Genomic DNA, 26441 nt, shown 5'->3' with positions numbered 1-26441 from the left:
AAACTATCGTCTCCTGTTCCCATGATCGGTCGTCCATCTGCCAGAACGTCAGCCCCGGTCTGGTTGTACAATCGCGGTCCGCGTCAAAGAGCTTCTCTCCGGGCTTCGGGTTTTCACTGTTCCACCTCCTTTCCGGGCCACTTTGCATACACCCCCATGGTGTGTTCCTCGCCCTTGCCTTCAGCTCGACTTGGTACAGGGCCCGAAGGACTCAGTCCCTCCAGAGGCCTTCCGCCGCCGCTTTTATTCCATCCTGGCCATGTATCAGGGCTCTGGCATTGTTTACACTGACGGTTCGATGGTTGCTGGTCGTGTCGGGTATGCGCTCACTCTAGGGGACCATTCCGAACAACGTTCCTTGCAGGATGGATGCAGCATTCACACTGCTGAGCTGGTCGCCATCTTTCGTGCCCTAGAGTATATCCGCTCCTGCTCAGGTGAGTCCTTCGTTATCTGTAGCGATTCCCTGAGCGGTTTACGAGCTCTCGACCAGTGTTTCCCTTGTTCTCGTCTGGTGATGGCTATCCAAGAGTCCCTGCATACTCTTGCCTGTTGCGGCCGCTCTGTGGTCTTTGTGTGGACCGCCGGTCATGTCGGTATCCCGGGCAATGAACATGTTGACCGCCTGGCGAGAGAGGCCACGAGTAAACCATCTCTGGATGTTGGCCTCCCAGAGACTGATTTGCGGGCAGTCCTCCGCCGAAAAGTTTTTGCACTTTGGGACGCTGAATGGCGCGATAAGATCACGCCCAATAAACTCTGTGCCATTAAGGAGACGACGACTGTGTGGTGGTCATCCATGCGAGCCAACCACAGGGACTCAGTCGTCCTTTGTCGGCTCTGCATTGGCCACTCCCGTCTGACACACGGTTATTTTCTGCGCCGGGAGGACCCTCCTCTGTGTCGCTGCGGGGTGGCTTTGACGGTGGCCCACATTTTGTTGGCCTGCCCCCTTTTAGCTGTGGTCAGGCAGACATTTGCGCTGCCTGATACACTCCCTGCCCTTTTATCTGATGACCCTGTTATGGTTGGCTTAGTTTTACGTTTTATTCGGGCAGGGGGTTTTTATCGTTTACTCTGAGTGTTTGTTCTGTTCTTTTGTGTTGATTCTGGCCATTGGCCTACGATTCTACGCTGAGTTTTTAATGTGTTCTCGATGGTTGGCTTTTCCTTTCTATCTCTATGGTCGGCCAACCACCGTCACACTCTGTGTGATTTTAATTTGTTTTGTCTGATCTCTATAGGAGTATTTCTTGTCCTGTGTCGTCTGACGTCTTTCCTGCTGTTCGATTTTATTCTCTTTGGGTGGTTTTAATTTTTTTGGAAAAAGGTACCAATGACTGTCGCAGTCTGGTCCCTTTAATCCCCCAAACCAACCAACCCTGAGAAGAGCACTGAGTTGCATCACGTCCATGTTAAAACAGATGTTCAAAGAGGCCCTCATGAGATGCAGTGCACATGTTCACACATCACATCATGGATTGCCACACTCTTTTGCAAAGTTGTGACCCCTCTCCAAATAGTGTCATAGGCATCATTAATACACTACTGAAGAGCCTGCACATCTAGAACTGGTTCAGCATACATAATGCCCCCAGAGGTAAAAATCCAGCGGGTTAGGTCCAGCGATCTAGCAGGCCATGCAACATGGCGTCAGTGTCCCCTCCAGCATTTGGGGAAGAGGTTGTTGACATTTCAGTGAACTGTAATGCCGAAGTGGGGTGGTTTATCATTATGCAGAAACCACATAATCTGTCACAGTGGCAAAAGCACATTCTCAAACAGCCCAGGCAGAGTATTCTGCAGGAAGTCCAGGCATGTTTCATTGTCGAGGCACTGTGCAATAATAAGCAATCAAAGTATGTGATTGCCAAGAATCCCTGCCTACCCACTGATGCTGAACTGACACTGATGCTGAACTGATGGTGATGGGGTGCCTCAACCATACCCTGAGGATTGTCTATAGCCCACAGGTGATGATTATGCAGATTGATGATGATTCCAGTTCCAGTAAAGGTTGCTTTCACAACCTGCAACACACAGGGAACATACAGCATGTGGTAAGAGGAATTTCCATTAATCAGCACCATCTACCATATCAACAATGCATTTCTCGACACATGTTCGTAGGATTTTTTTCCTTCATTTCCAGTAAGGAATCCATCCTTGCAGTTTGTATGTGTTTTATTAATGTTTACCCTGTATATAGGCATGACTGGTTTTGCAGCATTTTAGCTGCAGCATTGTGTGAAATCTGCACAAATCAATAGACAAAGGCTCATGTAAGATAAAAAGGAAATGTAACTTAAGTGAAAATATATATTGGTTGAATGTACAAAATTAAGTAATGTTGATATTGAAAAAAGAGAATGGGATGATCCAGTGAACATAATCAGCAAATTTTTGCTTAGTAACGGACATAAAAAAAAATGAAATAATTTAGCATGCTACTGTGAAAACAAAAAGAAATCTAAATGGTATCCTAGGCTGAAGACAATACATTAGCACCTAGTTTAAATAAAAACACAAGAAAGTCTTAACGATTTTTTATTTATATCTTGCCAAGAAGATCCATATGCATATTAAAATGATAGATATATCTTAACAGAAAGACAGATCATTGCATAAAAGTTATTGCATTAGATAAGGAGAATTTGAATTATGTAAGGTTAATGCTCATAAGGTAACACCGTGTAGCAGAATCTGCCTGAAACTAAGTAGAAGACTTATCATTTTCTGAAATGATTAAAATTGAAAAGACAGTACCGTACTAAAAACAGTGCTATGAACTGTAAGAAGATGGACTATACATGTCTTATGCCTTGTGTTAAAGATAGTGTTTTCTCTTCAACAAAAGGTCAGTTGGCAATAAGTAATTGTGTTTTAGTGGTTTATGTTATGAGAATTGATTTGTAACTAGCAGAATAAAGAGTTGTCCTGACATCTTTCCTTTAAGTGGTGGAATCTGTAGTGCTACATGCTGTTTAGGCAATAGACATTTCTCATTCCATATTTATGACAAGGAAAGATGATCATCACAAAATAATTAAGTAGTATTAGGCAGGGAATAAGTCACGAAACACATACTCTGTGCAATCGTTTTGTTTCATGTTTGTGCAGAGTTGAATGGAGAGGCGTGCGGTTTGAGTAATCAGCAAGGCATGATAGCGAGCAACCGTCTTCACCTGTTGTGGGCAGGGAATTTTATGTTTTGATGTCACGGCTTGATAGTGTCTTGACTGTCAAGAAGCATAGATTAGATTAGATTAGATTTACTTTCACTCCAATTGATCCGTAGTGAGGAGGTCCTCCAGGATGTAGAACATGTCAGAAAAACAATAATACATGACAAATATTTACAACTACAACAAATAAGCTAATGTACCACTCCACAGTGGAATGATCATCATTTTTTAATGAACACTATATGAAAGAGTCATTTTACAAATACTAATGCACTGAATTTAAAATAGTTTTTTTATTTGTTTATAAGGTAATAAACATGTAATACAACTACTTTAATACTTATTTACAATGAACACATTACTGCACTGAAATTGTGCAAAAGTTATATAAAATAGAAGGAAACATTCCACATGGGAAAAGTATATCTAAAAATAAAGATGATGTAACTAACCAAACGAAAGCGTTGGCATGTTGACACACAAACACACACACACACACACACACACACATACACACTCAGACATATGTAAATGCAAATAGGTTGGGCAGAAGTGTCATACGGTATGTACGTGTGTGTGTGTGTGTGTGTGTGTGTGTGTGTGTGTGTGTGCGTGCCTGCGCATGTGCGCGCCTGTCCTTTTTTCCACCTAAGGTAAGTCTTTCCGCTCCTGGGATTAGAATGACTCCTTACCCTCTCCCTTAAAACCCACATCCTTTCGTCTTTCCCTCTCCTTCTGTCTTTCCTGACGAAGCAACCGTTGGTTGCGAAAGCTTGAATTTTGTGTGTATGTTTGTGTTTGTTTGTGTGTTTATTGACATGCCAGCACTTTCGTTTGGTAAGTCACGTCATCTTTGTTTTTAGATATATTTTTCCCTCGTGGAATGTTGGAGAGGTAAAGACCAAAGGATGTGTGTTTTAAGGGAGAGGGTAAGGAGTCATTCCAATCCCGGGAGCAGAAAGACTTACTTTAGGGGGGAAAAAGGACAGGTACACACACACACACACACACACACACACACACACACACACACACACACACACACACACAGACATATGTAAATGCAAAGAGGTTGGGCAGAAGTGTCGTTCGAGGTGGAGGTACAGAGTCAAACACGTTGTTCAGTGACAAGTGATGTACGAGGGGCGGCAACTTGAAATTAGCGGAGGTTGAGGCCTGGTGGGTAACAGGAAGAGAGAATATATTGAAGGGCAAGCTCACATCTCTGGAGTGCTGATAAGTTGGTGTCAGTGGGAAGTATCCAGATAACCCAGACGGTGTAACACTGTGCCAAGATGTGTTGGCCGTGCACCAAGGCATGTTTAGCCACAGGGTGATCCTCATTACCAACAAACACTGTCTGCCTGTGTCCGTTCATGTGAATGGTTTATGGCACCAGAAGATAATTATAGCACAACAGTGCAACAGTGAAAAAAATCAGAATTAGAGGACACACTATTTCCTTAGAGAAGCTGAAATATTGTGCTATCAGAGATCTTGCTGGCAACAGGTTTTCATTCTATGTAACTGAAATGATTCAGAGTATCACATTAAGAATTCCAGGGTGTGTGTATAAGGAAAGAGGATCTTCAGAATGGGTACAGGTGTACCACAGGAATCAATATGGGGTTTGCTGTTGATCTTGCTATCATATTGTCACATTGTATCCACACTCAAGTCCAAAGTCAAAATCAGAATTGTCAATGAACAACAGTAGTTGGCACTGAAAGCATGTTTATTATGAATATCAGTGTACTGCCTGAACTGAACTGAGCTTCTAAATGAAGTTCGCTACAATTTATACAAACTTCAGATATAAGAACTTTCGGGAACCTTCTGGAAGTAGTTCCTCTCATTGAAGTTTCACACAGGTCTTCAATTTCCTTGAATGAGAGACCCCTGTCATTGATCTGCGCTTCAAGACTGTAGTAGGGCTTCATACAGAGGATATCAGTGACGTTTCTGCACTTTTCCCTTGCTGACATGTGTGATGTTCGGCAAGCAACAAAGGATGTAATGAGCAACAAAAGATACGATATGGTCCCTAAGTAGTGCTTCAGTAACTTTTCTAATAGTTTCACTTTCAGCAATAAAAATCCGTACTAAGTCTCTCAGGCAGTATCGCAGGTGTCCAGGGCAGGCAGCGCTGCAGTCACGGGCAGTGCTGCAGAATGGTTCAAGTCATACCTCACTAACAGGAAACAAAGGGTGTCAGTGCAAGGGACTAGTGAATTAAGTCATCAGTCATCATCAGAATGGGAAGAAATTACATGTGGTGTCCCATAAGGATCCATCTTAGTGCCATTGCTTTTTCTTGTGTACATTAATGATCTCTCATCAGTTACACTGCTAGAAGCAGAGTTCGTTTTGTTTGCAGATGACACAAGTATTGCAATAAATAGTATGTCAGGTGTAGTTCTAGAAAGATCTGCTAATGATATTTTCATGAATATAAATAAATGGTTTAAAGCCAACTCACTGACATAAACTTCGAAAAGGCTCACTATATGCAATTCAGAACCTGTAAGAGGTTTCCACCCAGCATATGCATAATGTATGAAGAAGAGCAGATAGAAGAGGTCGACAGTCTTAAATTCCTAGGATTACAACTTGATAATAAATTCAGTTGGGAGGGGCACACCACAGAACTGCAGAAACGCCTTAACAAATCTGTATTTGCAATTGTTGTGATAGCTGACATAGGTGACATAAAAATGAAAAAGCTTGCATACTTTGCCTACTTTCATTCCATAATGTCAAATGGTATATTATTTTGGGGCAACTCTTCAAGTCAAAGAAAAGTTTTCAGAGTCCAAAAGCGTGTAATACGTATTATTTGTGGAGTAAATTCACAGACATCCTGTAGAAACCTCTTCAAAGAACTGGGTTTACTAACTACTGCCTCTCAGTATATTTACTCCTTACTGAAATTTGTCCTAAATAATACCTCTTTTTCCAACAAACAGCTCAGGTCATACATACAATACCAAGAACAAAAATGATCTGCACAAGGACTTCAGTTCAAAAAGGGGTCCACTACTCAGAAACACTCATCTTCAATAATTTGCCAGCAAACATAAAAAATTTAGTTACAAATAAAGATCAGTTTACAAGGAGCCTGAAACACTTACTAGCGGCTAACTCCTACTCCACTGACAAATTTTTTAATAGAAACAAATAATCTAATCTAATCTAATCTATGCACTCCAGCTGTCTTTGTTCTTCAGTGCTTGTAATGAGGTATTTTATGTAGTCATCATGAGTATCACCTGCTTGCAACAGGAAGGGTATACTAATTGTGGCTTTACCGTCATGGCCATGGGGCAGAAAGAGCAGTGTGAAATCTGTAGTGTCTTGCTTTGCTGTGTTGTATGTGAATATAATGGGCATTACTGTATCTAAATCTTTCTGCTTGACATCAGTGTGTATCAGGAGCATATCTACCAATCTCATACTGAAACATTTTGTGAAGCCATTCGTTTGAGGATGGTAGCCATTTGTCTTTCTGTAGATGATGCTGCATCATGAAATTACCTCTGATAAAAATCTTTTCCATAATCATAGATCATCATACAGGATGCTAAATGCTTCAAAATAATTTGTTGTACAAGGAACTTTGTAATTTATGAAGCTTTGGCAGTTGACATGGCATTGGTGCAGTGTAGTGGGTGAGGTAGTCAATGGAGACTATATTATCCTTCATTTCCATTTGTCAACCTTAGGAACTTTCCCAAGATATCAATTCTTATTCTGTGGAATTGGACTGCTACAGACAGAATTGGTACCAGATGTATGAGAGAGGGTTGCAGCATGTGTTTCTGTCACTGGTATTCCTTGCAGTGGCTCACATAATGTCTAATCTATTGGTAGAGACTGGACCAGTGATATCTGCATGTGATTCTGTCTAGTCTTCATGAAACCCATGTGAACAGATAGGGGAACATCATGGAAATAATGCAGAATAGCTGACTGTTGGTAAGTTGGGATGATGAGAAACCATTTCCAGCCAATTGGATGACTGTGCCTCTAATATAGTGTTTCATTTACTAATTTGAATTCTCATTTAATCAGTTCCTGATTTGTCGTGGTTTCTTTGGTTTTCCACCAAAATATTCAGAGTGTAAAAAACAGCTGGAAGTCGAGTTACAAATCTTAGACAGCACTGTTATCTGCATTACAGAGCACTGGCGTAAAAGTGAAATCTTATATATTACTTTACCGTCTTAGGTCCAAGCTTGTTCTTATTGCAGAAACACAATGAAAGGTGAAGGATCATGTATTTATGTTAATATCATTTCTGACTTTAAATTCAATGCCATTCTTATCATGGTAAGTGTAGACAAATACTTTGAAGTGACAGCAATAGAGATAGTTGCTATAAATATGCCCAAGAAACTAACTATTATGTGTATGTTGTTCTCCCACTGGTAATTTAGAGATATTCTTTTCAAAACTTATACAAAGCCTAGAACTAGCATTGACTCTGAAACATAATATCCTTTTGTGTGGGGACTTTAACATAAATACAACTAAAACAGATGACACCAGGAACACGTTTCTGAATATCCTACATAGTTTTGGTCTATCATCACTAGCCAACTGTGCAACAAGAATAACCTCACTTTCATCATCTACCATTGACCATGTAGCTACAGATGTAGGCAGAGAAAACTGAGAGATTAAAAAGTAAAAGCTTGTGTGGAAAGAGAATCAAAACTGTATGTATATAAAAGAGTCTTCTCTCCATCAGCTTTACAGGAGTTTTCCTTAAAGGTAGCACATGAATGTCGGGAAGGAGTATACATAGAAACTAAAGTGAATAGCAAGTTCTCCAATTTTATGTCAGAGTTTAAATTAAAATTTGAAGAAACATTCCCCAGAGCAATAGCTGCCATTAGAACACCCACCAACAATAAACGGATTACTAATGGAATTAGAAAAAGTGCTCAAACTTGTAAATACCTAAACTCCATTACAAAGGACTATAGTGATCCAGTTTTTTTGCACTACTACAGAAACTACAAAAGGATCTAGAGGAGGGTACTCAATAATGCAAAAAATCAGCCAACGTTAGGTTCATAAATTTAGCCAATAATAAAAGTAAAGCTACATGGGCTGTAGTGAAACAAGAAACAGGAACTGTGAAGCAGAGAGGTACAAACACACAAATCAGGAACAAGGAAAACTTAGAAAGTAACCTGAAAGAATTAGCAAATTATGTGAATACCTACTTTAGCAGCATTGCAACAAACTTACAGAAAATTTTTCCAAAAGGTGCTAATCAACCAATGCAGAAGCATACAGCAAACTTAATGGTATTGCTTCCAACTACTGAGGAGGAAGTATGCAATGTTGTAAGGCAATTAAAGAAAAAAAACTTGGCAGGTTTAGATGAAATCCCAATGTGTGTGCTGAAAAAATATATAAACGGTATCAAAGCTCCACTAACAGAGATCATAAATGAATCCTTCAAATCTGGTTGCTTCCCTGACTCTCTGAATGTAATGGATCTGGGAGATGTGTTATTTTCTACCAGATTTGTCGATACCAAATTGTAAATATTTTCTTATATTTTTGTCAGAATTTTTTTATTGTGATTTGCCTTATTATATGCTAATTTACTTATATTTTTGAGAGTGACAGCGTATTGATTACTGTTAGTAAATGTGACGAAGAATATCAAAGAGACTGATTACAAGTGGAAGCTTGTGTGTTGTGTAAAATGTCTTTGACACTGGAGTCGTCTTTGACTGTAGTCAGTCGGCAGTGAACTCATGGTGTCCATGGTGTTGACGGTAGAACAATGTGCAGGTCGCCATCATAAATAATTTGTTAGTGAACAGAAAGAATGAATTATGTTACCACTTTAAGAAGAAGCCACATTTGAAGAAATGGTATTTGAAGCACCAAAAAATGAGGCAAACACATTGAACCAGGTCACTTCTGCAGCCGACAAAACTGCATTGTGGAATCATAATTCCACTAGACAACTGAAGCCAAGACAAATATCGCCTTGTAAACATTTTACAGAAAAGGTACAGTCACGAAATACGTCAAATTTAAGTACATAAAAAATGGTGAACATATTTCAACTGGGGGCATGTCCGAGATACCATATTTCATGAAGCATGCCAAAATTTTACCAGTTCACAAGAAAGGTGATGTAGGAAACATTGAGAACTACAGACCAATATCCCTATTGTCTTGCTTTTCCAAAGTGATAGAAACAATAATTAAAAACAGGCTTTTGAGCTATCTAAGTAAAGTCAACCTCCTGTGCAATGACCAACATGGTTTCAGGCCTGGTAGAGGCACAGAATATGCAAAAGCACAATTTACAAAAACAGTTTTAGAAGCACTAGATGAGAATAGCTATGTAACTGGCCTTTTCCTAGACCCGTCTAAGGCATTTGATACAGTTGACCACAAGAAGCTGTCGCATAAATTAGAGGCACTAGGAGTAAGGGGAGTGGTCCTTAAAAGGTTTCGTTCATATCTAGAAAACAGAGTACAGTCAGTAGAGATCACACATGTCTCCAGTGGATCAAAGTACATTGAGAATCATATATCTGATCCACAATATATCAATACTGGGGTCCTTCAAGGAAGTGTACTAGGCCCTGTATTATTTCTGGTGTATATAAATGATTTTCCGCAACATATCAGCCGTGGAGAGAAGATATTGTTTGTGGATGACAGCAGCATAGTAATCACCAGTAAGACACCAGCACAAATGTTGGAAAACTCTACTGAAGTGCTGAGGGATGTTCACAAATGGTCTCAGGAAAACAAAGTAACTCTCAACGTAAAGAAAACAAGTACAATAAGCTTTAGAATAAACAGAAAACAATATCTTAAATTTAAAACTAGATAACATCTCCATAGGTGATGTACCTACAACAAAATTTTTAGGGTTGCACATTGAGAGCCAAATGAAGTGGAATGAACATGCTATGAAACTCTCGATAAAGATATCCACAACATGTTATGCACTTAGAGTTCTAGTATCCGCATGCAGTAGCGAATGTTTGAGAACTGTATACTTTAGATACATTCATTCAGTAATCAGTTATGGTATTATTTTCTGGGGAAACAGTGCTCAGAATTTACAAAGAGTATTTAAAATGCAAAAGAGGGCAGTAAGAACTATAACAAAAAGCAGTAAGCGGGCCCACTGCAGAGAAATTCTAACTGTTCCTTGCGAATTTATATTCCAAACTATGGTGTACATCAAGAAAACTATAAAAAATTACAGCACAAAAAGCAGTTTTCATAACTATAGTACAAGAACAAGTCACTGTCTTCACTTCGACAGGAAGAATAATCATAAGACTCAAAATAGCTTCTTGTATGAAGGTGTAAAACAGTATAATAAACTGCCGCCAAAAATAAAAGCAGATAACATGTACCACTTTAGGAAAAATTTTAAATTGTTTTTGCAGGAACACTGCTTTTACACCATAAGTAAATTCCTTAGTACAAAATGATTGTAAATAGCTTTTGTTTTACAATATTTTGATAAGGAGCAAAAATGATTATAAATAACTTATATCACAATGTTTAACTACATGTAACAACAAACTGTGTGAATCTATGAATGTACACAACTGACAACATCCATTAATTTTTAAAATGTCCATGGATGGCTAAATAAATAAATAAATTAATTTTAGTAGTGCTGGATCTTCCCTCTATTCAGCAGCTAAGTCTTTTAATGCAGTGATGAGTGGGATTCCATTGTCACTGTTGTACTTGTCAAAGCATTCCTGAAGCTTCATGCTCCTCGTGGCTATCACTCTGTTAGATTTCTTAGGCTACTTAGCTGGCATGAAGCGTAATGATCCAGTTTAATGGTGTATGGTTTATGAAAAAAATATGGTGAGAGCATGTTGGTGGTCCAAAAACACTGCTAGGCACGCTTTCCTGGTTATAGAGTTGTTCATCTCAAACCTGAAGAGTGCTCTGGAAGCATAAGATGTCACCTTTTCAGAACATTTCTTAATTTGAACGTCAAGTAGAACTGCACATATTCCATAACCACATGCATTAGTGTAAAATTCTGGCTCAGCATTATTATACAACACTTAAGAATGAAGATGTTTGTGCCTCCTTTAGGACAAGGAAATATCTTTCTTGCACATCATTGCATAAAAATTGGTTTATTTCTTGCAGAAATTCTGGGAAGAGATGAATCTTGGTACATAAGTCCTTGAATAGCTACTGGGGGGTGTAGGCAGTACTGGAACGTGGTTCAGGCTTGTAATTAATATATTGTATCCATGTTCTGAAAAGAAACCATATCAGTATGTTGGTCTTTGGGATTACATGGTGAAGATTGGCAGGAGGGGGGGGGGGGATGAGAGAAGATAGCTCCAATAGCTCCACATCAATGTTGGAGAAGAGGGGGAAAATGTCAAGGTAAAGAAACTAAGCCATTTAGCATCTGCTGTAGGTGGTGGCTCAGAACAGAACAGAGAGACATTTTTTGGCCATTCCATGGAGAGCCCTTAGTCTGACAAGTCAGGTGATCCTGCAGCATGATTTAATTGGCAAGGCAGCTTTACTGCTGATGATGATGTGGCCTATTGTTGCAGCATCAGCTGAAAGGTGATGGATGAAAAAAGTGGCCTTTCTATGCAATTTAAGTAATGAAAATTACGTTTTTGGGGCCTGGATGGAACCTTGTACAGTCCCTCTCCTCTGCCTGAAAGAAGTCACCACAGGTGATTGCAACAGTCTCAGAGGGCCCTAAAACATACAGATAACAGTATTTCAATTTCATGTAACAATTCAGATCATGAAATGTGAGTACAATTGTTTGTCACAATGCAGTGACTATAGTTCAGGACACTGGATTGTGATGGTAGTGGTGTTACAAAGGTAGTTAAATCACATTTCAGACACAGGTTTAAGGAGTACAAGCAACTGAAAACACTTGTGCAATAAGGATTAGAACATAATGTAAAAATAATCAGTACATGTTTATGGATGGGTTTTTAAGATTCATGAAGGAAGTAAATGATTGACTTCTAGTATTATTGGAAGGGGTAATGGACCTGGTGTGATTTGCAATAGAAGGGGCTGTGTGACGTTGAAAGGCCTCCTCAGAATGTGGTCAGTCTTGAAGGCACCAAGTTAAGTACTTGATTAAATCGTTCTCAGCATCAACCAGAATAACATATGAAATTAAACAGATTTTATAAGAAAACTATAAAATGAGAGAACTACGAAACATGGCACTTCTCATTGCATTAAATCATCTTATAAGTAAATAATAAATCATTTACAGGAGATGAATTGTGATACCTTTGATGCAAATTGTATGATCACAATATCAAGGTAACGAAGTTCGGTTTAACTGACTAGAAAGGTTTTAAACATAACTAGTGCAATAAAACAGCAAATGAAGAGATAAGTACAACAGTAAAAGACTATTGTTTCAAATGGCCACTAAAGTAGGCATCTGATAAGACAAATACAAAATAATAATTCTAATTAAAGAACACAATCATAGGTGAGACTACAAAAGTACAATTCTTGACAGTGGAAAAATGAAAGTAGTCAATAACTTTGGCACTTCATCTCAGTATAATCCACTGTAACAAGGCAAAGACACATAACCAGGTGAAGTGTCTTTACATGTTATACTATAAAATTTGTGTGTGAAATAGCACTATACAGTCACGCTCAGTATAAGAATAGCAAGCAGGATGGAATTCACTGCAGGAATAGTTACGTCAAGTGAAACATTGCACTGTTGGAATGGGTGCCAGCTTTATCCAGTGATTTGTTGCTGCTCCTGTGTCATCTGATCAAAGGACTTGAGCAATTCAATGTAGTTAATATCCAAAGGGAGACGGAGTACTCATATGTATTGAGGGAGAACTTAAATTCTGGAATGAATAACAGGACTGGTTCAGTAGTGGCATTCAAATTTATTTCAGTTCTGTGGAGAACTGAAATCCAGTCCAGGGGATTATAATGGAGTCCTTGAGTGGAAGTCCACTATTATTAAATATTACTGGGTATGTGTGTGGAGTGAAATTCTGTTTGTAACACAAAAGTGAAACACCAGAATGGAATATGGGATGGCATATAAGTAGCTGATTCTTATGTAGTGGAACAAACATTCCATTCATTCAGCTATAAATTGGGGACCTACAGAATTTGGTGTAAGTGAGGCTTTGGTACAGAATTTGGTGTAAGTGAGGCAGTGAACATTCTTAAGTATGTTCCAAGGAGAAACACGGTCTACGAAAGACACTGAATTGTGTCACTCATGAGTAAGGCCGGTCTTACACTCTCAAATTTCTTTGTCAAATATCTTTGTCCAGTATCTTTGTCAAAGATATTTGATGGTGTAATGGGGAACTTTGTCAAATGTCGTCAAATATTTGATCAAATCTAGGGCCTCACTGTAGATTTGATCAAAGAAGTCACTTGTCTTCTGTTCACTGCAATGAGACATGTTACCACATGGAGCGCTAGCATCGCTGCATTCTGTCGTCTGTAGTGTTTTTATAAACATTGCAGGTAATACAGTTGGTGTGTGCCGACAACTACAAAATTAAGAGATGTATGAAGCTGATGAGATGCTTTACAATGTGAGGCATGCTGAATACAAAAATAAATTACGAAGATTGGAGACCTGACATAACCTAACCTAACCTAACCCTCTCCTGTAGCAAGGAATCAGAGTGTTACAGTGAGCCTGTCTTCTGCAGATGTAGCAGTTCTTAAGTGAATATTGAACTTTGTGATATGAGGATACACTTCATTGAGCACATACAGAAATGTATGCTCATCCATTCTTAAGTAATTGATGTACGACTTGACGTCCTTTACTATAAGCTCACATAACAAATTTTGTTGAATGCTTTTATCGTGTTGTCGTAAAACCCATGGCTTCACCCAGGTATGTTTCCTTCCCCCCCCCCCTCCCCCCTCCCCCCCCTCCCCACTTCTCTTCCGCATATGCACACAGTGCAGTTGTGGTACATGCAACTGCTGCAGTTAATAACAAGTTGTTGTTGTCAGCCATCTTGAACTTTGACGAAAAGTATGAAGACAGTGTAATACACCTTCTAGTGCTATGTCAAAGATCTTTGTCAAATATATTTGACAGCAAACATTTCATAAACTTTGAACTCAACTTTGCAATACCAGACAAAGAGGAAAACTATGTAGAAACAACTTATCAACATAAAAAAATAATGCAAACTTATGACAAAGCCATTCAGTAGTAGTAGATCATAAAATATAGAGAAATAAGGGAGACAGCAAAATGAGGGTGAAAAGGGCATACCAGTTAATTTTGGGATGATGGGTATAAGGTAACATAGATATGTAAAAGTAGTGATTCATTAGTAATACAGGTGACTGTTAATCACATGGAACCAAGTTACAACCACAGAGAACCAAGTTAGAACACAGATTTGCACAGTGGAGAAAAGGTGTCCGCTTTGTGGCTAACATTGTTTGATGAAGGCCAGATATCCACAACAGTCAGGCTATTGTCCATAGCAAGCAGTCCTGTAGGGAGTAGTTCTTCCCATGCTTTGGTAATATCAAACCAATGTTCTTGAAACCCTTGATGGCACAGAGCAAACATTACACTGAAGACACACATGCAAGACTTAAGCAAAATATTCTAGCTAATCAGGAGCTTGATAAGGATAATCATAAATGTATGGCTAAATAATTGGTTGACTTAGGAAATACTTACAATATTTCCCACCTAAGGCTTATAATAACATTTGTTTTTAGTCCCTAAACCATAAATGATGCTGAGGGATGGAGCATCAATTAATAATGTGAAACTCAGTATCTGAAATGGTCTATCCCAGGAGCATGTAAATTTTGTAGTAGTTCTTCACAGTTTCACAGCAGTTTGTCATAACATCACATAATCTCCTATTTCATATAACAGCATCCTAGCATTCTTTCAAATATAGAACTGTTGTATACATGTCACAGGTGCACTGTTATGCCAAACTGGCTTCCAAATAAACTTCAATCTTTTACACAGGTGCGTCACTTTGCTGAAATTAATTCCAGGTGGCAACTTGTTGATCTCAAATCCACAAATTCATTTAGAACGGGGTGAAATACAAATGATCTACCTTATACAGGTATTAAAGTTTTTCAGTTTCTGCTTTTATAAATTACATAACAGGTGGAATTTATGTAAACTGTTGGTTCTGGCTATTCGTTTTCTTGGTATGCTTTTACCTCCTCAGTATTTACTTCATCCACTCTGCTTCTAAAATTATCTACACCACTGGAAAAAATATAGCCACTTCTGATACTCTCACTTGGAGATAAAACTGCACTTCACGTGCGTCTGTTCACCATCTAAACTTCATTTCTTGTTAATAAAATAATTCTTCATAAAGAATCATTCTTTGCTTCTCCCAAACGATTTTCTGGTGCAGTCCAATAATTTGTTTTGTGTACCTTCAGCACAATGATACAAGGTTTAGTGGGTTGCCAGAATGTGTCCATTCATTTTGCACTTGATTTTCTTTGTGGAAAGAAAGCAAGGAGCAGTGACAGAAGCAATCCTGTTTGTTTTCTGTATTTGCATTCCTCCAAACACCTAAGCTACCTGTTTGGTTAGCTGAGTGATGCCATAAGGTTTGACAAGCTGCTCTCTCTCTCTCTCTCTCTCTCTCTCTCTCTCTCTCTCTCTCTCTCTCTCTCTCTCTCTCTCTCTCTCTCTCCCTCGTCTCTGCCACCACCTCCCCCGTCTCTGCCACCACCTCCCCCGCCTCTGCCCCCTCCTCCACCCTCTCTGCCCCCTCCTCCACCCTCTCTGCCCCATCCTCCCCCTCTCTGCCACCCCCTCCCCACTCTCTGCCACCCCCTCCCCACTCTCTGCCACCCCCTCCCCACTCTCTGCCACCCCCTCCCCACTCTCTGCCACCCCCTCCCCACTCTCTGCCACCCCCTCCCCACTCTCTGCCACACCCTCCCCCCTCTCTGCCACCCTCTCGTCCCCCCTCTCTGCCACCCTCTCGTCCCCCCTCTCTGCCACCCTCTCGTCCCCCCTCTCTGCCACCCTCTCGTCCCCCCTCTCTGCCACCCCCTCGTCCCCCCTGTCTGCCACCCCCTCGTCCCCCCTCTGTGCCACCCCCTCGTCACCCCTCTGTGCCACCCCCTCGTCCCCCCTCTCTGCCACCCCCTCGACCCCCCTCTCTGCCACCCCCTCGTCCCCCCTCTCTGCCACCCCCTCGTCCCCCCTCTCTGCCACCCCCTCGTCCCCCCGTCTGCCACCCCCTCGTCCCCCCTCTGTGCCACCCTCTCGTCCCCCCTCTGTGCCACCCCCCTCGTCCCCCCTCTGTGCCACCCCCTCGTCCCCCCTCTCTGCCACCCCCTCGTCCCCCCTCTGTGCCACCCCCTCGTCCCCCCTCTCTGCCACCCCCTCGTCCTCCCTCTCTGCCACCCCCTCGTCCCCCCTGTCTGCCACCCCCTCGTCACCCCTGTCTGCCACCCCCTCGTCCCCCCTCTGTGCCACCCCCCTCGTCCCCCCTCTGTGCCACCCCCTCGTCCCCCCTCTCTGCCACCCCCCTCGTCCCCCCTCTCTGCCACCCCCTCGTCCCCCCTCTCTGCCACCCCCTCGTCACCACTCTCTGTCCCCTCGTCACCACTCTCTGTCCCCTCCTCCCCCCTCTCTGCTCCCCGCCCTCTCCTCCTGCATTATCCACTGTTCAGCCTATATGAGTGTTGGCTAATTGGTAGATGATCTTCAGTGTTGACGTGGTTTATCATGGGCCGCTTGGGCTCTGCTATGGGTTTGAAAGCTTCAACAAATTGGTGCAGAACAGCTCAGACTTGCCGATGTTTCTCGGTCAGGCCACATACTATTGACAGTTTGGTAGTAGCTTCCTCCCCTTCATTGACTGTAATGGTGACAGCATAATTTTTCACTGATGGCCCTAAGCTGCCCTTCCTGGACTGGTTGAGCTGCCCTATGCATATACACTTAACAATGAGTAGTGGCAGCTCATGCAGTTAGGATCCCAAGTTTTCCACAACCACCTACAATGATCTTTACTGCCATGCAGAGTTCTTTTATGAGCCCAAGTAGCTTTTTGCAGTTGACTAAAGCTTGACAGTTTAACTGAGTATCTCAACTGACAGCTGGAACTTAACTGACGTCAGGATGACAATGTCTCCAAAAGCAAACAACTATCCAGAGCAGTCTTTGTTATATGTACTTGTCGGAACAGCTTTGTTAATTTGGAACTCTGATCTTCCATAGTCTACAATGGTTTGTTAATTCCTGCAAATAACTGCCATCTGAGAATAACATTATGACTTTATTCCGATAAATTACAAATTTGAAGGACTGTGTCTGCTAGTGTTAGTTATTCTTGCAGCATGTTCCGTCTGCTGGACATATTTCTCTTTTGAGACTTTCAGAGCAATCAATTTCATATCACAGAATGTAGTCTTTCTTAGCTGATAAATATTAGGCATAACAGAAAAGGAAGCCCTTGAGTTGACGAGTACCCAGGCAAGTTGACTGCCGATGATGGTGTCAGTGAGAGGAAGGGGAGGAAGCTACTACCAAACTGTCAATAGTATGTGGCCTGACCGAGAAACATCGGCAAGTCTGAGCTGTTCTGCTCCAATCTGCAGCCATCTGCTGTTGACTAGTGTGAATAGAACTGCTGTAATGACTGGGGTCTGTCAGTGTATTAGTTGTTGAAAACTTGCTTTCTTTCTCTGCAGTAATGTACAAGGTATTCAGGGCATCCACAGTGGAAACACGCTGGCATGTCATTGTCCTCCTTATGCCTGTTCTTCTGAGGGACATTATTCTTGGCAGAGGAGTTGGTTGTACCTGTGTTGGTCGAATGCTGGGTGGTTGTTTGATGGCTGCAGTATAAATCAGAGTTGACAAAGTCCATTCTTCCTGGTGGATTCAAATTGTGATGGAGATAGATGTTAAAAGATTCATACCCCTTCTTCAGCATCCTCTCTTATCTCCTGATGTGTAGGTTCAATATTCATGGCACCTGTAACTTGCTTACTTCATCCAACAGTTCTTGTAGTGATAAAATGCTGTATGTTTTCTCTCACTACCTGACATATGTGAGAGGCAAAGTCTTCCACAACTGTCACAGAGAACAAATTTAGGAATCAGTTGTACTTTTCTCATGTGACTCATTTTCTGTTCCAGTTACTCAATGTGCTTGGCACCACTTAAAGAATTCCTTGGTTGTTGTGACACTGTTATGAGAAGAGAGCAGTCCATGTCTTCTGCATCAAGTGTGAGATTTTGTTGACCTCTGTATATTCAAATTCACAATGTGGCAGAAGGTGAAAATGTTCTGTATGAAGGAATATGTCATTTTCACATGAGATTGGGCACTATTCTTGAATTGTTGTTCATTAAGTGGAATTCCTACTGATAGATGCTGAGTTTCTCTCTGTTGTTTTTGAACTGTTGCTGGGCTGTGCTATGCATGTGAAAGTACACATTCACCAAAAACATTGTTATCATGCCTATTGTATTTGCAAACCCTGACAGATCATTTGAGAAGTTTTGTTGGATCCTGACCAGCATTTTTGGAAAACACTGTTGGATGCCTGATGTGCAACTGACTCATCACTGTTTTGGAATCCATTAGTATCTCGAATATATGGACCCTGGAAGCAATGTACCACTTGTATTCCTATTCTGGTTCATGTAGGCGACAGCTTTTATATTGGCCAATTGGAGCCACAGTTATGTAGATATTTTGAAGTACCTGCCATCTCAACTGAACACTGACATCCAAATCCAAATGCTAGGCTGTTAACAAAATAAAACACTTTGCACAGAAAGCATTTTTATTATGAAAATCAAACAACAGCTGGAACAGAACTCATATGGGTGGAGAGTGCTTTTATTTGTACATATATTGTATATTCTAGAATACACAAACATTACAAACATAATATTTTTGAAGACTTTCCAGAAACAATAAATACTAAATACTTTTGGCGGTATGTAGACGATACCTTTGTGGTGTGGCCCCACGGAGTAGAGACATTACCTGTGTTTCTCCAACATCGGAACTCACTCCATCTCAATATACAGTTCACTATGGAAGTGGAAAAGGATGGCATCTTACCATTCCTGGACGTCTTAGTCAGAAGAACAGCTGATGGTACATTGGGACACAGCGTCTATCGCAAATCAACTCGTACAAAGCTATATTTGCAGGCCACAAGTTGCCATCATCCTGCGCAATGCGGTAGTGTCCTATGCTCTTTGGTGCGTAGAGCACATGTAGTCTCAGATGTGGACAGTCTATCTGGTGAGCTAAAACACCTGAGAACAGTATTCCAACAGAATGGCTATTCTGATAGGCAGATACGCCATGCATTCCATTCCAAGCAAACTCAAAGCAGGGATGTAAATGAAGTAACAGAGGCGCCCACTGCAACAGCGTTCTTGTCCTATTTTGGCGGCATGTCTTAGAGAATAGAAAGAATCCTCAGAAAGCATGATGTCAAGTGTGTTTTTCGGCCACCAGTAAAACTGAGGAATTTATTGTTCTCGGTCAAAGACGACCTTGGCCTCAGGAAACATGGTGTGTATAAAATCCCATGCCAATGTGGAAAATCTTATATTGGACAGACATGCCGAACTGTGCAAGAACGTTGCGTCGAACATCATCGTCATACACGCCTGGGGCAACCTAATAAATCAGCGGTAGCGGAGCATTGCCTGGACACGGGACATCGTATGCTTTACGAACAGACAGAAATTTTATCCCCAGCGTCATCTTTCTGGGACTGTGTTATTTAGGAGGCTATACATATCTGCACGGTGGACAATCTTATCAACAGGGATGCAGATTTTCAACTGAGCGCTGCCTGGAATCCAGCACTGGCTGCCATTAAATCAAACACAGGGAAAACAAGAACTTCTGTTTCCTCAAGTGATGCAATGCGTAGTTGAGATTTAGTTCATACTTTAACCACAGGGGTGCCCGGCAGCACTGTCATTGCCCATAGCGCACGCATGGATGGCCTTTCTGTAGCTCCCAGCAGGGAGCACCAGGAGCGCTACTTTCCTCCAACTATGAGCGTCTTCCCACGCACACGTATTGCCTGCTCCCATCATGATAAATTCTGACACCGCCATGCAATTATCAGTGACAGCAGCAGCTTCCACCACCTGATGATGTCGAGCAGTTGCATCGAAGAAATATTGTGAGATTTACACAATACGATCCGGCGGCAAACCCGAGAAGCGTATTTGCAACAGATCTGTTGGGAAAGGATGAAAAGTCACAAATCATTTCTGATGTTCTGGTTTGAACTGACAACCTGCAGCATATCAGTCAGCAATGAAACCCGTTACTCCAAAAGGCACAGCTTAGAGCAATATCTCCAATAAGCAGTTGTAATTCTTTTTGTTGTCAATGCAAGTGTTATAATCAAGCCTAATGGACAAACTCCAATTCTTGAAAATGTAATTTTATTGAAAAGCACCTAATGCTTGGTATCTAAACTAGAATCTCTCACAGACAGCTCTTCAAACAGTTGGGCATACTGGTAATAGCCTCGTAGTACATTTACACTCTTGTGAAATTCACGTTAACACTGTTTCAAAACACCACCAACATTTATAAAGATAATACTAGGAGGAGAAATTATTTACAGTATCAGAATATATTTGCCCAGTTCTAATATAAAGGATGCCAAATAGAATTTAAATATTGAAGAAGATGAAAATTACATACACTGAATGTCGATGTAACATTTAACAGTTGAATAAATGAGTATGCATGACAAATGTGTAAAAATTCCACTTGAGTTTTATAAATTTTCACATCTTTGTACTGTTTTCTGTTATGTAAGGGGTCATAATGAAAGGAGAAAATAAGCCGTTAAATTTGGTTTTGATAGAAAGGATGCGATTGTTAACTTGGAAATTTAAGCTATTTTCCAAATTTAAATATGTATGATAAGAGTTTAAATGAGTTTACATTTATAGCTGATTATGAATTCAGTTTCAGGTGCACCCAACTCTCTTGATGATCTTTTGTTTTTCAGATCTCCCACTGGCATTCCTTGAAATACATGTCCTTTCACCAGTTTTTTATCAGTTGGATGTGTTGCCTGGCAGTATATTAACAAATTGAGTGTCAGACCCCGAGCTTCATTTAATTTGAAACCATCATCCCTATTTACTAGACTTTGATGCTCTTATTTCGATATACACCTTGATTACATAGTCCATAGCACTCATAAACATGTTTCCAATCATTGCTAAATCTAGCAAGTCCTCAGAGATAATAACTGTGCACGTGCCTACTCTGTATTGGTGCAACCCAATTGGAGTGAGCGGTTGTGTAGATGCTCCAGTTGTTTGTATTGTACACACAGTTTTGATTCAGGCTGAAGAAGTAAGTATAGGCTTCACAAGCGGAAACTAAATCTTTACCTGCCCCATCTCTTGACTTCGTATGATACATGGCATGGATTTTGAGTAGTTTCTTACAGTGGAACCAATGGCATGCACTATGACCTTAATGCAGAGCCTTTAGCAGAAATGAAATATAAGTCAGTATGTCACATCGTATCGAATGGATATGACACTGTAATAAAAGTAGCATTCTTTATTTAAAATTTCTCATCATATGATATTAAATTGATATTTGGTTCAGGCATTTAAAATGACTGACTGTTAAAAGCAAAAATTGTGTACATCAATGATATTGTTGAACCTTTAGAAATAAAAATTGCTTCAGTTTTTGTTTAATTTTTCACTTTTTCAAATGCTCGGTAATTAAAACTGAAATGTTAATTTCATTAAAATTTATCTGTTTATATAAAGCTTCAGTAGGACTGGAGATAATGGCACAAAGGTGTTTTTTTTAGCCCCCTGGTGTTTAGGCTGTTGTGCATGATGGTCATCATGTATAGGAATGGTATCAGTCTTTCAAATCACAGTAGACAAAATGGACAAAGAGGGTGGCATGAGGGTAGCAAGAAGTGAACCAGTAATTGAATGAATACATTCTATGCATTCAACTTCCAGTTATTTTTCTTTTTATAAATGCTGCAAATTTTTGGTATCTAATGACCCTCAGATATTTTCTAATCTTTAAAGATTATCGTTTCAAAGTATCTTTCAGAATTTCAACACATTACTTTATGAAACTGATGACTGTGCACTGACTTTGTAATCCTTTAAATATGAAGAAAATCACATGGAGCTTTTCCACAAGGTCCTCTTGTTAATGACAATAATTCCATTATCAAATGAAATTGTATTTCTGTAATAGGCTCTGTGAAAACTGCCATGTACCTATAAAGACAAAATAATGATGATAAGAATCTAAAGATGGGCCTGCAGGATTATGAACACACTGTTTTTTTTTCAATAAAAGCTACACCTTGTGAATGAATATAGATTTTTTTCCCCTTTATATTTTTCAAAATTTGAGTGACGCACTGTGCAAATTTTAAGTTGTGTGGGACCTTTGTATGTTATGTATGAAATGTTCAAATGCCATCAAGACATATTGCCTTTGTTGTTTGCCATGATCAAACTAGGTACCAGTAACATAATATTTTATGTCTGTTGTCAGAATTCTATGAATGTGCATCTCAGCACCATACTGGAAGCCAAGAGAGAATGCTACAAACCACTCCCACTGTACACACTGGTGCCCAAGAAGGAGCTGGTGAGTTAAATGGTGATGCAGTTGCTCTCTGCAACTTTCCACAGTTTGTTTGCTTATTGTTCTTTGTGCCCATCTGCAGAGTGTACTTGAACTTCAGACTTTTTTTTCCCAGCTGAAGATAATGGGGAGATCCAACTTAACTGATCTCATTCTTACAACTAAGATATTAAATCTTGGGGTTGCTTCAAGGTCATTTCCAGCTATTCTTGTGGAGCATCTTTAGCTAATTGCAATCATCTGTTACCAGTGCATGATACCAACAATGGGAACTACTGAGCTACTCAATACACCCAGTAGTTGCCTTGCATGTGGAGTTACATTCCAGTGCACTTACTACTAGGGCTAGTCATGGAGTTTCAACTATTACGTCAAAAAATAAAACGTAGTATTATTTGCAAAAGTGAACCATATACATGGCAGTAGTGGGAATCAACTTGGTTACATGACTAGGCATGGCCACAATCCTCATAAAGTAATGTGCATAGCCCCTAGACAGTGTAAAACTTGCAGTTAACAAAATCTAAATTATTTTTGATGAAAAGGAGAAAGTAGTGACAGTGCATACAGAAAAGTTAACAATGTGCAAAGCAAATGTTTATTGTGGAAATTTATTGTATGCAAATTACAACAGGAAAGAACCAGCTATTTCACCCTAAAACCATTTGTCCCACTGTCTTTTGTTAACACATGTCAACTGAATGAAATCTGTTAAAGTGATCAGAGCTTGCAAAATAACACCACAGTGCAGTTTGTATGGTCACAAATAAGTGTGCTGAGGTTCATGAGTTTGATCCTACTACAGAATGAATTATTTCTTCTTGTCTCTTTTTCTTCATACTTTCTGTACTTTCATTTTTGATGACTGCTGATAACTGTTTACAATGTATTGGTAAAAAATTGGATAATAATTGAATTCCTATTCAGTGTACAGAAGGTGCAAAACACATTTATTTATTATGTTTGTAGAATGATAGTCATGATAGAATTATCAGTAAGGTAAATTGTTCTTGCACCATGAATATTGTATGAAGCTCAACTTGTCACAGAGACATTTAATTTTCAGTAACTTTAAGGGGAAACTTAGGTCATGATCATTCTGCATCACTGGTTTCTCATCTACTAATTTTGCAACCATTATCTAATTTAAAATATCAGTCTTTACCATTATTTTCAGTGATGTGAATCACTGCACTTTGTCACCAACAGAAATAACAAAAGTAGTATACAAACAGCATTCAACTCTTGATCTGTGAAGCTTCAGTTTGATACAGAACTCACTTGCCATTACCATTCGTTCTTCTCCAACCAAACTCCTGATCCACATGCTGAACTTGTGAGAAAAGTTGTTCTCTATCTGAAACTTGTTTTTGAAATGCACCTCAGTCAACAAATTGTCATATACAAATGAGACAAGATGGTTTCCAAATATACAAACCACATTAGATTTTTATGAAAAATATGAGGCATAAGAACTAGAGTCAAGTGGATTTAGAAAAATCATAGGATCATACATATTTATCTGTGAATAAATGCTTCCAAAGTGATATCGTATGAAGAATATTGTAAAAAATAAAAATTGCACATCTGTCTGTTTTTGTTGTACTATGTAGGACATTGATGTGCATTTGTGTAGTATGTGGCAGTGCTCCACTTTTGAGAGGATGGGAGTGTATACTTCTGCCACATCTGCTCTCCAGTTTCTCAACCATAAACATGACAGTGCTTATACCCTTCAAAGGTAACCAGTTCACTTTGCTGCTTAACAGGTCGGCACTAGCTGGGCTTTCCCGTTTTCCATCTAAATCAATCCATCCTATCATTTGCATGGATATTTTGCTCTAACCCCTGACAGAACAAGACACAATACCTGAGCAATCTGTCGCAGACAAGTGAGTACAGAATATGACAGAACTTGCCAGTTGACCAACACTGAACTTAGGATGACAGTACTTGCAAGATGTAGGGACTGTAGCATATCAGAGATTATACAAGAATTCTGGTTTCCAAAGTTAACTGGAATTAGGACAGATACTCATTATCATGGGCATAAAACACCATATACAAGGATTCCAAGTGTTTCATGAACAAATGCCACCTCATCTCCTCAGTGCTGTACAGGATAAGCAAATGTCTACTTTGGGTCACATGTTTGCCAATATTAAACTGAGGTGTCAGGACTGTACCAAGTCAAATACACTGCATTGCATTCAGCATGCAGTGACTGACATTACAGCTTGTGTGTACTTATGAGTTGTGGATTACTCAGTGTATAAAAAGAAAATCATTTTTAAAATTTTAAAATTTATACTAAAAAGTTATTATTTTTATAAAGTAGTGAAACCTGATAACCATTATTTGTGCACCTTCTCCCTAAGTGTTCAGTGCAAAATATTTGAGTTTCCAGTGTTGTATTTTATGTTACAGACATTCAGTGTATATACATAGAGTGATTAACCATCATTTCACCTTTACATCTGTATCTATAGCCTGTGCTACATACGAGGGGCAGTCTTAAAGTTTTGACACTCACCTTGAAAATTTATTTTTGGTTTGTTTCCAGGTACATGTCTGCAGTTTTGCTATGAACTGGTACACATTGTAATCTCTGCCCCACATTAAAATGCTATAAAAAAAAAAGGAAATGAAAGCTCAGATGTTTCACACAGTAACTTGTGTACAGTAGCAGCAGAAATGTTGGAGCTGTGTCAGTCTGATTCAGATGATGTACTTAACTGTTGGGATAGGCTCCAGTTTGGTACTGTGGCATGGGGATGTAATGTATACCAAGACTATAGATGTGTATCTAGAAACAAACAAAAACGATTTGGTAACTTAATTTTTTGAGGTGTAAATTAAATGTTTCTCTACCAATCATATATTTTAAGTTTGTTTTTGTGATGTATAGCTCAAGTCAACCTCTAGAAGCTCTCTTCACCCCTGAGGGAGGTCCACACAACCATGAAATCATAACTGTTTCGCAGTCTTGCCATACGTGCAACATATGACCCAGCTACTGGAGCAGATACTGTGTTCTAGATTATGAAATACCTTGACGAAAACTGTCTGTTGACACACAACCAGTGCAGATTTAGAATATCTATTCCTCGAGAAACACAGGTGGTTCTTTATTCACATGAAGTAATGAGTGCAATCAAGATGGGATCTCAAGTTGATTCCATATTCCTATGTTTTTCCACACGGTTCCTCACAACTTGCTTCCAATAAAATTGCATACCTTTGTAGAATTTTCTTAATTGTGTGAGAGGATTCATGATTTCATATCAGAAAGATCACAGTTCATTGAAATTAACAGGAAGTCATCTTTAAGGTGTTGTGGCCCTCTGTTGTTCCTAATGCAAATAAAAATTTCAGTTACAAGCAACTTAAATTAGAATCATTGCACAGAAAATGTTCTGGCAGAAGGAGAAGCAGATTGTTTTATTGGCAGAGAAATTAGAAAATGCAATAGATCTACTAAAGAGACATCCTGCTCTACTCTTGTCCATTCTCTTCAGAACTGCTGTGACATATGGGATCTGTACCAGACAGAATTGATCAAGAA

General features: G+C 39.8%; 1 protein-coding gene across 1 annotated transcript in view; it reads left to right on the top strand.

Moving 5' to 3' along the window:
- The window catches only part of LOC124719651, a 470793-nt gene that overhangs the window by 425635 nt on the left and 18717 nt on the right, over positions 1 to 26441 (top strand). The window contains exon 7 of the mRNA XM_047244864.1: positions 22784 to 22879. Coding sequence (XP_047100820.1) covers positions 22784 to 22879 — 96 coding nt within the window. The remainder of the gene's footprint in view (positions 1 to 22783; positions 22880 to 26441) is intronic.

The sequence above is a fragment of the Schistocerca piceifrons genome, chromosome 11, assembly GCF_021461385.2.
Source record: "Schistocerca piceifrons isolate TAMUIC-IGC-003096 chromosome 11, iqSchPice1.1, whole genome shotgun sequence".
In the NCBI taxonomy this organism is placed as follows: Eukaryota; Metazoa; Arthropoda; class Insecta; order Orthoptera; family Acrididae; genus Schistocerca; species Schistocerca piceifrons.
Note: the sequence above shows the minus strand (reverse complement) of the source record. Positions and strands in the feature narration are given on the sequence as shown.